The sequence below is a fragment of the Cynara cardunculus genome, assembly GCF_001531365.2.
Source record: "Cynara cardunculus var. scolymus isolate 2C chromosome LG 17, CcrdV1, whole genome shotgun sequence".
NCBI lineage: Eukaryota > Viridiplantae > Streptophyta > Magnoliopsida > Asterales > Asteraceae > Cynara > Cynara cardunculus.
The window spans coordinates 6115096-6127513 of NC_037544.1; the positions used below are offsets into that span (position 1 = coordinate 6115096).

The following is a 12418-nucleotide window of genomic DNA, read 5'->3' on the forward strand; positions in this document are numbered from 1 at the left end:
AGTAGGTGTAAACCAAACCAAACGGATCCAGTACATCTCACTCAAAAGTAGGGATCTTACTTGCAAGCAACCGCCAGGCACAAACTTGTCCACCCGACATTCCAACCCATACAACATTTGGTTTAATGAATACCCGAATAGAGTTTGCACTTCGATTTTAACATGAACTTGCGACACATCACCCTATTGCCATTATGCAGTCATCCTTAATCTCTCTCCCTGAACCATATAGCCTAAGTAATTAGAAACTGTCTTTTTAGGTACCCTTTGCTACCTATATTAACTTAGGGGCCGCTTACTAAACATTAGGGGTGTGCAAAAAGTCATTTGATCCACCTTTAAACCGACCTACAATAATCGAATATCCGATTACAATCGAAACGAGTCAGATCCAAAACTTCAACATCCAAATCAGATCAGTCGATTCTTGAAAGACAATCCAACATCCAATAAAACCTAACCGATCCAATCCAATGACCATCTAATTATCATCCAACTAATATCCAACTAATAACTATATATCATTATTACTTATTAGCATTTTACGATATATTTTTTAGTTGATATTTGTGTATATTGTTTTTTAATATCTTAAAAACATATATGAATAATTGGTGGAAGTGATGAATTAATTGGTTGAGTATTGGATTAAAAAATTGGATGAATCCAATCCAATCCGATCCAAGGATAACCAATAGTAACATCCAACAAATGGAACCGATATGATCCAATCATCCATTGGAATTGGATCCGATTGGATGTCCCCTGTTAATCAGATCGCACCGGATAACAAAATCCAACATCCAATGGATGGTTGGATTAGATCGGATCGGATCCACCTAAATCCATTGGATTTTAACCCATGAACACCCCTACAGTAAACACTTACCCGGTAAAAGCTTACAGGGTGATTTACCTTGGCGGATAAACATGACAAGAGCCAAAAATCTTACCCGGTAAGAGCGATGATAAGGATAGATACTCTTACACAATAAGCACTAAATGGGTAAATTGTTGCATACGACACTGTTTTGATGAACTAAAATCTTACCTAGCAAAAGAAAATATAATGTTGACTCTTCCAGGTAAACGCTTACCGGGTAGGCATTTGGGTAAACGTCCCCTTAATGACTTCTACCCCCTCATCTCTAAGCACCCCGTATTTCGTCTTGGAGCGATTAATACACAATCTTACAACTTTCCAAGAGACATGCTGTTTCCAGCACATAAGCAGGACTCATTTAGTCCACATGAAGAAAAAATGTCTACTTATCTTTTCAATGAAAGAAACAAGTTTTTAGGAAATCTAATGTAGAAGTGAACAAATGCAATACATGGTGGTCACAAGCGGCTAAACCGCTACAACACCTCACCACAAAACGGAACAGATTTGGGTATAAAATCCACCGGATTAGATTACTTGTCCTCACGGACCCCATATTCAGGATGCCGCGCCCCATGTTTATGTGATAGAAATACTGCTTCTTGGTGCTTGATTCCAAGGAGATGTATTTTGTGAAGTACCAATTATGTAAAAGAGAACCTTTATCAAACTCACCTGAAATCGAAGCCATTCAAGATTCCAACCTTTCCATGAGTCAGATTAAAACTCGACAAATGCTGTTGAATTTGGAGGCAGATGTCATGATCTTTTAGCTTGAACTCTGCCACTTCGTCGATTTGAAGAACCGTCCTTCAAACTAGGAGACATCACTGAGTCCTCATCGTCTGTCTTTCCTTTTCTCTTTCTAGATTTTGGGGGTGTAGAGCTTGTCTCGTTCATTTGCTTGGTTACTAATTTTTCAGCGGATGCTTTGTCTGATTGCTTCTTTTCTACTGTTTTGTGACCAGCAGCATTCTCAGTGGCCAGACTTGTGCTGGACTCGTGCTGTGATTTAACGATTTTACTGCGTTTTCCAGGGTGGTTAAAACTCCAACGAGCATTTTCAAACCATTTGCTAACCTGTGAGTATCAATCATAATATGGAACGTTAAAAGATAATGGGGAAGTGGAAGATATACTGTTGTCTGTTTGATTTGAATTACTATCGACCTGAGTGTGAGTGAGATTCAGTTCTTTTGCCAAATTCTCTCTGGCATCCCGGTCGGGATACTGATTTTCCTTGAAGGATTGATAGAGGCTCTACACGAGGAAAAAGGGAAAGAAAATTACCATCTTAAAATTGAATATGGCAATAGCAATACGGAAAATTGATGACTCATGACCCCACAACAAATAAAGACTAGGCCTTGGAGCTCCTGCCCATACATCGCCGGTTCGAGTCATCTTAGGGCCACTGGGAATTTTCCTGGCTGTTCTCTTCAGGGCCATAGGATTAGTCGAGGCGCACACAAGCTGGCCCAGTTACTCATGGTTACCAAAAACAATATAAGCATTTATTCCAAAGTACAAATTGCCAAAGGTACGGTCCTCTTTCCAAAAAAAAACATATATCTGAACAGCTCAATATTTTCATCCATAGAGCATAGCAGGTTTCACCACCTACAACTTCAGTGGGAATGCATAAGGCCACTTCACCCACTATTTTCGTCTTATGACTATGCACTCATCTATCTTCGGTTCAAATTGTAACATAGAATATGAATAATAGGAATTTCATGTATTTTGTCTTGAAATGACTTGATGCAAGGACGATTGACTTTTTTAATAATTGGACTTGTGCAAACAAACAATTTTTCTTGCAAAAGCAAACACTATACTTCGCTACAATGAGGGGTTTTAGACAAGACACATCAAGTAGGATGGTTTTTACAGTTACGTTTCACAAGTTAACCAAATTCGCACAATTTTCAAAAAAAAATTGTATTTCACAAGAATGAAAAAACCAAGTTCGATGGTTGGAAAAGATAGTCACTCCTTAATCTGATATACTTAAGAGATAAAGTGCTTATCAATTACTTTTTGTGTCAAAATCCCACCAAATTTTATCCGCTACCATGACATTGAGCATCCACCAAATTGTTCTCCTATATTTGAAGTATATAATATCTATTAATCTATATACGGCAAATACTCATGCACACTCCGCACCTTTGGTGAGATTTGAACCATCGACCTCCTGAAAGGTTGGGCTCTACCAGTAACCTAGGTACCCTGGGTCAATAACCCTTTGATAATTGTTTCTCCTTTTATGTCTATCTAGTTATCTTTCTTAAAGTTTTCGTGCAAGCATGCCTATTTATCTTTCTCAAAGATTTATTCGCTTCACGTACCCAACTCTATGCATAAACCTCCAAGAATGTCATCAAAAGGGTTATTGAATTATCGTACATTTCATAAAATGTCTGCTAGAGCAACTTATCAAGATAATAGTGCCATCTTTCGATAAGATTGACTTAACTAATCATGTTTAGTTCTCAACCTCCACATGTTTTGCAAGTCTAGGTTATTTCTATTTACTATCTTGGTTGATATGTAGAATTCCCCCACTTTTCAGTTACTGTCTATGGTGCAAAGTCCTTGCATGGTGCCCATAGTTTCCCGTAACATTTTATTAGCTTTCCTTCAGTGGTAGTGTATACTTTTCGATATGCTCCACTCATACAATCATGCAATCACCCTAATAAACTTCCGTATATCCTATCTTCATAACCGAACGTCAAAAAATAATGTAGGATAAGAAATGTGACTTGCATTTCATAAAGAAACAATCAAAGTAAGTTGCATTCAAAAGAATAAATAAGAGGAAGAAGAAGAAATAAATTATAATATTCAATGCGTTCAAAATTAAATGAGCCGTTTTGGTTTTTGGTTGTCCCAAAACATACAAGTCTTATGGTTGTTGCAATTTTTAAGCAATAGTAAACACGCAACAGAACATCAACTACAACATATACTTTTTTACTTGATAAGCATTTCTGGTTACTCAAATCAGTGTCACTCAATGTGTTTTCTATCAAATTTCAAACATAATAGCTCACCATGTCTATATGATCTATGAAAGCATAACTTTTTAGATGTTTAGTAACAAAATAAGTCCCAATTATATAATGCATATTGTCCCAAAAGACGATTTCCACTTCACACTTTTTCTTAACACCCAGAATTCTGTTTTCTAATCTGACAAAGATTCTAAAAAGATAAACTTGATGGTCCTAAAGTACCATTTCTAGATAAAGACTAATTTAGTTAACCTGTAATCATTCATGTACAAATTGTCCAAAAGGTTGTCTTCATCTTTTTTCTAAATTTTTGAAGGTAGTAATGTAGCATAATAGTGTCTTACGGTGTTTACATATCAAATTTTACTTTTTAAAATTTATGCAGCTCCTTTATTATGGGATACTGAGAGCAAAAAGAAATGTGTGCTTTGGAGGGAAGTATCATTATTTCCAATGAAAAAAACTGTGAAGATGCTTGATCAAACACCATATCACAAGTAGATTATTATGCAAAAGTAAAATAAGATATGGAACTCACACGAAAATCCAAGACACATGGCTGTAAAAAATGAATTTATATTATTGAATGACAAGAATTGTGAAGATACCTCAGTAGCAGCTTCCCCAAGTCTTCTATATGATGATTTAGTACCACTTCTATCACTTGAACCAGGTGCAGATGAACCCACATGTGCTGGAGAACTACTTATGCCCTCAACGTCTAGCTTCTTATTGGTTCTTCTTACAGGGGTAAATACACTTATTTTCTGTTGTTGGTTGAAATCCACATCCTTTGCTCCTTTAGTATTTTTCTGTTTCCTTGGTGCTTCAGTATCTAAAAATTCCTCATCACTTGAATCTGAGGATGCATTTCCATATGTCTCCTATATAAATGAGGGCAGCCGAACCAAAATAAGCCAAACATGGAAGGGAAAGACAAACGGAGGGCACATGAGAGAAAGCAACGTAAATATATGTGGATTTACTCCATCCAATAATTTTCAATGCAGAAAAGAGAGTAAGTAAACAGTAAACAACGTCATAATGCATGCAGAAGCCAAAGGTAAACCAAATTATATGACAGATGAAATTGCATTGTTTTCTTAAGAGGCTAGTATCAAAAAAGGGGTGTGACCAAAGACTCTGTAGGTATGGAAGGATAGATAGGTTAGAAGTTCTGAAGAAAATGCCACGGAACCTATACTTGGGGAGAAATTTTTTATCCCAATATACCATATAGTTATCCACAAATGGCTGATAGTAATATAACTAAGGCAGGGAAAGTAACCATATTTAGATGGATAAAAGTCTATAACGGAAGAGAAACTTGAAAAATGGAGTCAACCTTTTATGATGCAATAAGAATATAACAATGGATAATGACCAACATGGAGCAACCATAAAACTGTAAATTCCTGAAAACTGTAAATTCCTGGAAACTATCTAAGAGCATATTAAATTAGTAAAAGTTGCACAACACCGACGGGTGAAGATGAGTCACTTGATATACACACGTACAAGCATACACATTTGTGTTTGTATAGACACGCCGATTATCATACATACACAAACTGTAACCATCCAACAAAAAAGAGGCCAACAAAGGACACAAAAAAATCCACAATCCATAGAACAAGTAAAAGGATGGTTATCCTATTCTTATTGATTATTCTTTTTTCTGTTTTGGGATGTCACTCAGTTTTTGGTTTTTCGCTTTTGGGTCATAATGATTAGTAGAAAAGATGTCCCAGGTGAATGAAAGCGTAGCATTGGACCTTAGCCCAAGCTTATGCATTTTTGACTGTGTAATGATGGACTGTTCAAAGCATAGCTGTACCTACCTGTTCTTTTTTTAGGTCAATACAACATAATTGCGCTGTTATGGGAAGACCAAGACCTTCACTTTCAGATTTACACCCTTGTTCAAAAACTGTAGGAATTTATTTAGTAGGCTTACTAGGAGTTGATGCATGCAAAAGAAATTAACCCATCTATTTAATAGTAAAAGATTTATATTTCACAAGCTCATACTTGCGGCTTGGTCAATTATATTTATGTGCAGTCACACAAATTGTGCAGGTATATCAGAACCTCAGTAGCATTCTAGATGTGACTCACATCATGCAGCTTTTTGTAGTCCAATCTCGCAACCTTTCTCTTTGCAGTTATGGGGCCAGAATCATCATCTTCCATACTTGCTTTTGTTATTTCTTCATCGTCTTCAGGCATTAAGGACCCTTGAACTTCAGGTGATGTCCCTTCATTCTTGTTTATGTCACCAAGATCCTCTGAATCAGATGTGAAATCCGAGCTAGAACTTTTAGTCTTGGCCTGTTCATCTGAATCTACTCTATCAGGATTGAAATCATCATCATCTTCAGAATCATCGGAGGGAAGCCCCAGAGACTGTTCATTATTTGCAACAGCCCCCAAATCCTCAGATGCAGAAGAGAAATCAGACTCATCAGAGCTTGACTCCTCTCCATCTGCCTCCTCTTCTACCTTTTCTACCTCTGGACCATCAGGATTATAATCATCATCTTCAGAATCATCAGAGGGAAGTCCCAAAGTATCATCCAGCTTATTCCCAGAGGCTGCAGTTTCTGGGAAAACCTTCTGCACTTGAGAAAGATACGATGGAAGATGTCAAAGCAATATAGCAGTGAACCCAAATAACAGATATTTAACTTGATTAACAGACCTCCCAGCTGTCACCAATAGAAAGATCAGCCCCCTGTGAATCATTAAGTAAGTCAATGCAGTCAACCTTACAATCACAAGCAGGGCAAAGCCACCCTTCATCACCTGGAGGAACTGCATACCAAACACAGACAATAATGTTGACATTAAAAGGTTTGGAACTTCCATTGCCTAAATACTGTTGATATCCCAAGGCCATAAGCATTGTCCTCGTGACACACTAACATCAACTGAAAATGGTAGTAAACTTGTAAAGTTGTTTTTTTAATATGCAAAGTTGCAAACTTTGAAACATGAAACTTTTTCCTGAACATTAGAGAGTAGTACCAAGCAATAGTGTGAATTTGAAATGCTACCTTGTTCTTTCAATAAAGGTGGATCCAAACAAAATTGATGGAATCCACGTTCACATTCACCATCACATAGAATAATATCATTGTCAAGCTGGACTTCTGTCTGTCCACATTTTGCACAGAATATCTGCCAGAATAAGAGGGACGTATAAGCAATCTCCTGAGTGTATGTGGTCAAAAACTGCTATTAAAAACAAAGTGGAAAAAAAATGAGAGAACAAGGTTATAGTCAAAAGGCATCTCCTACATCCTCACTGTCGATTAGCCCTTCTGAATCATATAGAGATTCTGGAATCTTTCCTTCCTCCAATGAGCTGTCAATGCGTTGAAATAGATCTCTTATTTTCAGTTTGTAACGATTAATATCTGATCTGGCACGTTCAAGCTCCTTCTCTGGTTTTATTTTTTCTGCGCTGCTTGTCATCAAGTAGTAGACCAATAAGCAAAATAAGGATGGATTAGTGAGGAATCACATAAAAGTAAAACAGCTGCCTGAAATTGAATAATGAGAGAATCCTCTGTTACAATCTCCTACTTAAAGGAACCAACTAAAGATGCAAATATCCAATCATTTATGTTGGACTTAAGCATTGGATTGTGATATTGATCAATAAGTACACTGACCACAAAAGCGTATCGGAAGGGATATTAATAGATCAAGAGCATGAAGCCAATATGATGCAAGCTATAGATCAGTGAAATAGAAGAGGGAGGCCACAATAGAATCATGATGAATGGAAGAAAAGAAGAAAATTGTTCTTGTTCCAAGATACTTATGATAATCCTGATGTTTGTGGATGATATGTAAAAAGACCCTACAAATAATAATAAAACTTGCAATTCCCTAGACCGACAAAGAGCAATAGAAAGACACCAACATTCTTAATGCCAACAAAAACAAGAGTTAAAAAACAAAGCAATGGCAGCAACAAAACAATGGTCGGAGCACCTTGAAAATGCACATAATTGCACACATTTATGAATCTTATAGGGAAAGTCATTAACAGATGTTTTAGCTCAATACAATTTATATATATGGCACAGTCTGCATGAAGATTGAATGCATATTGACAATGTAGCATAGTTCACAGAATGCACATCTTTATGCATGATGCATTGTCAAGAAAAAAGAGAAAAAGGAAAAAAAAAACATCCATGTTTACACCAGCAGTACAGGACTCGGTATCAAATCATTACATTAACCCAACTTCTTGTAAATTCTACCAAAGTACAACTGACTCATACTATATCATTTGTATAACATATATAAGAGTAATTCACCTTCACAATATTTAATTTCATAAGAAGACAAGAATACAAAAGGCAAGATAAATGGAAGAGGGTTCAATGTCTATGTTTTAGTTGAAGAACAAACCTCTGTCCTTTCCACCCCTCGCCAGCATAGGCCTCAATGTAGTTTTGCTCATAACTCATTCGAGATAGTAGGTATCTTAAATGTGTTTTTATTTTTGAAAATTCGTTGTTCTGATCTTTTTTTATCTTCTTCGTCTTCCTTCTCTTCTTTCCGTCGCTCTCAGCATCTTGTGCAGGAGCATCAACCGATTCAGGAACTTTAGGTTTCTCTTGTGACCTTGAGCGTAAGACCCTGGGACTCCCAGTAACCATTCTTTCTCTTTTTTTAGGTCGCCCTCTCTTCTGGTTACCTGATTGACTTAATTTCTTCGTTTCATTTTCTTGATTTGCTTCGATTTGCTCAAGACTTGAATATTTTGATCCATCCTCAGGTGGATGTCCCAACTTCGGAGGTTGGATCTCCTCCATTCCATGTTCATGTTCTGATGTGGTCTTCCTAGGGCTTGAAATCATTCCAGTAAGATCTACTGGTTCATGATTTGGACTTCCATTGAATACTTCAATCCTCTTATGATTTCCCATAATCTCATGATTCTTTAGGGCCTTTTCATCACATGCACACTCAGCATTCACTTCTTGATTTGATTCAAACACAACTTGCCCAGTGGCTAAGTTTTTCCTATCCTGGACAAACTTTTTTTGTGAGGAAACATCCATGGTCACTTATGTCACAAATAGATGTTTAAAAGCCACAACTTCTACTTATTTTTTGAAAGAGAACTGGAAAGCAACTCCCTCCAATAGATCCAAGCCTATCTACAATAACGAAGCAAGGAACTCTGCAACAATAACAAAGAAATATTATTACTGTATACCAGATCCACTATGAGAAGTCTATTTTTGTGGTAAACAAATTGGCAAATTCTAAGGATGGAAAATTATTTTCCATGAGGAATTCCCTGCTTTAAAAAACACACAATGTAGTACTACAAAAATAAAATGTTTATAAGAAGTGGAATTAACTTGGATGGAAAAGCTAGTTAACAGATGACCCTGTTTACTCTATCACTGAAGTATACCCCAAGCAATTAGGCCAAAAACATGTAACTGGAGTGCAAGAGAAAGTGATCTGGTATGTGTTATTTGCAGATAATACTGCGTCAATTGACAAAATGAAATGACCATGAACTGATTAACGCTACTCAAAAGTATGTTAACAATCCAAAAGAGCCTCAAGATGAAGCAAAGCACAGACATTGACACCTTGGTTTTAAAAAGCGCAATGCGGTCCGAGGCGGTAAGGGTCCCGGAAGCTGATGCGTGATGCTGATGCGCTCACATCACGCACGTGATGCGCCCGGTATTCAAAAAAATATTTATAAATTAATTCTACATATCAATTTCTACCTTAAAAATACTTACCTGTCAAAATACTTCATTTATAACATAAAGTAGTTCAAAAAGTGGCATTAGAATCTTGAAAAGTTCGTGAATCGGAATAATAGAACACACAAACTACTACCATAAAGAACACAAGTAAACGTCTAATAGTCCCCAATCCCTAAACTAAATGACCAAATGACCAACTAATACTCCCCAAGATCAGCATCATCAAACCCCAACACGGGTTCATCTCCCTCATTGATTGATATGCGAGTGCAACTTCTGCTTATTCTATTAGTGGTTGTCGGCTTCTTCTATTAGGTCACCATTCAGTCTCACGTTCTATTTTAATCAACTAAAAAGCACAACTAAAAACTAAAAAAGGGATCCCAAATATGAAACATACAGGATGCGCTAATGCATAGGTGATGCACGCATCGTGTGATGCATAGGTGATGAGAGCGCATCATGGAATCGCAACGCATCAGCCCATCTGATGCGTTTCCTCCGGCGCATCACGCATCAGAGCGCATTATGCGCGCATTTTTAAACCAACATTGACACAATAGGTTGGGTCAGGAAGAGCAAGGTAGCCATGTAAGGCCATGGTTGGAGAAGGTGCATGTGAGTGTTTGGGCATGAGGCACATCAATAGAATTTCAGAATATGCCGTGAAGACATCATAATACAAAGAAAAATCATCATGAATGCATATGATCATAATATCATAAAAGGCCAGTATCGAGATGCCATGTAGGCACCTAATTTATGATTTAAAAACCTCAGAAGTTGTGCCATCAGGAAACATCCATTTGAGACACCCAGGCACCCAAGTTCAAGCCAGCTCCCACACATGATTTTCACCCAATGTTCCTAATCTGGTTAAAAGAACTTCCAACTAAACTACTATGAACAGTGATCACAAACAAGCATTAGAGTCCAGTTTTTTCCTGATTTAACTTCTTTGACAACCATAGGATCACGAAAATGGACACAGGTCTTGGTAACTTGATTTTCAAAGTCCCCAGTTCATTAAAATTTATCACCAGCTATTGAGCCCCATCAAACAAGAAATAAAACAACATGAGCATATAAGCTAATATGCTCAGCTCGACTTGCCTAATTGGTTTGAACTTGTTCAGGATGCCAAGAGATCCTAAGTTGGCATACCAATTACAATAATAAGTCAATGGACATGATGCAAAAGTTCCATTTGTTCATGTGTGGTTTCCATGATAAGCATATACATTCATATAAACCTATTATTACTATGTGTATTGTGACCCTTCCCACCTAAATGACGCCCTGAAGCCCCAATTCAGGCCAAGTCTCACCCACGATTATCACCAAATATTCCTTATTTTAGATGAAACGAAAAAAAAACACTCAAATTCAACTACTATGAACAGCAATTCCCGGTACCCTCAAATGATTTAACTTCTTTTCCGACAACGGGGCTCAAGAATGCATTTCTTGACAAAGATCGCAAATGAAAAGTGTGCAAGTTCCCAAATATATCACGAGCTAATAAACCCCACCAGATAAAGCATACGACAACATAAGAATATACATTCATACATGTAGATAAATATGTGAGTGAAAATCAGTTGAGTAGCTTACCTCGTTGAAGAACAGAAACAGATCTTGTGAAATAGGCGTAAAAAAGAATCTAGGGTTTTGGAGAAGTGATAAATTTGGAGGGTGGGAGGGGAGGCAAGTCGGTGGTGGTGGTGGGTCTGTGGCTCCGATAGGGACTCTCCGCCGATAAAGGTAGATGATGTGAGTTAACAAAATTCGATATGGTGATGATAGAGAGGGCGGTGTTTTCGCAACATCTGCGCGCGATATATTTTCTCTTTCCCTCCAATCTTCCCCTCCTCGTTTTTCTTCTTTTCAAAGTCTTCTAAATACTCCCTCCATCCTCAAATTTACGTATATACGCGTATATTTAGGGGTTGTTTGGCAATTGATAATGATTTGGTGCAGAATGATCAACTGGTCAGAATAATTAAAAGGTTCTTATAATATATAGTGTAAATTAAAATGTAATTGTTTGGTAATTGTGTACAATGAAATTAAGGCTCTTAATGGTTAAGGGAGATCCATAATACAAAATCATTCGGAGGGTTTTATAACCATTAAGAGGCAGATTTTTTTTTTATTAAACAAGATTCGCCTCTTAACGATTCGAATGTTGCCTCTTAATGGAACTATTAAAAGGTAAACAAACAACCCTTTAGGGTTGGGTGTTTTCGTGACAACATATTTTTAGATTTGAAATTTAACGGTAAAATATTACAATAATAAGAAAAATGTAAATTTTTATAGCAAAAATAATATAAAGGTAACTTTCACAGTATTATTGTGAAGTTTTAGATGTAAAAAGATGATTTCACAAAAACAATATGGTCTCATATGATTTCAATTCTATATCTATATACATCTATATCTATACTATATTATAAAGCATTTGGCTAAAACTCTTAAAAACTCTTAAAACTCTTAAAAACTCTTAAAACTCTTAAAAACTCTTAAACCCATTCATCCCTATCTGATTTCATCCCATATATGAATTCGTGTAACTAACTGCAGATAAACACAATCAAATACAGGATAAACATCTCATTTTAAATCTAAAATATAATTAGTATAATCACTACATTCTAACATAATATTTAATTATTATCTTTATAAAATTTATATTATTAAACCAAAAATAAATTATTTTACTATTAAACTTAAATTAAATTATATAAAAAAATATT

The 12418-nt window shown here is 36.4% G+C and overlaps 1 protein-coding gene across 3 annotated transcripts; it reads right to left on the reverse strand.

Annotated features, from left to right (window-relative positions):
* Nucleotides 1-972: 972 nt before the first annotated feature.
* Nucleotides 973-11534, reverse strand: LOC112500245 (pathogenesis-related homeodomain protein). Of its 3 annotated transcripts, none has more exons than XM_025103645.1 (9): nt 11274-11534; nt 8332-9109; nt 7204-7369; nt 6960-7083; nt 6605-6717; nt 6022-6519; nt 4512-4787; nt 2054-2143; nt 973-1963 (listed from the first exon to the last, which is right to left on the reverse strand). In XM_025103645.1, exons 2-9 carry the CDS (start codon nt 8985-8987, stop codon nt 1643-1645), a joined length of 2244 nt encoding a protein of 747 aa, XP_024959413.1. In that variant the 5' UTR covers nt 8988-9109; nt 11274-11534; the 3' UTR covers nt 973-1642. The 3 variants fall into 3 exon arrangements, with proteins under 3 accessions (XP_024959413.1, XP_024959412.1, XP_024959414.1); XM_025103644.1 differs by having other exon boundaries at nt 6960-7116; XM_025103646.1 differs by having other exon boundaries at nt 1877-1963; nt 2047-2143; nt 6960-7116.
* Between the last annotated feature and the right edge of the window lie 884 nt (nt 11535-12418).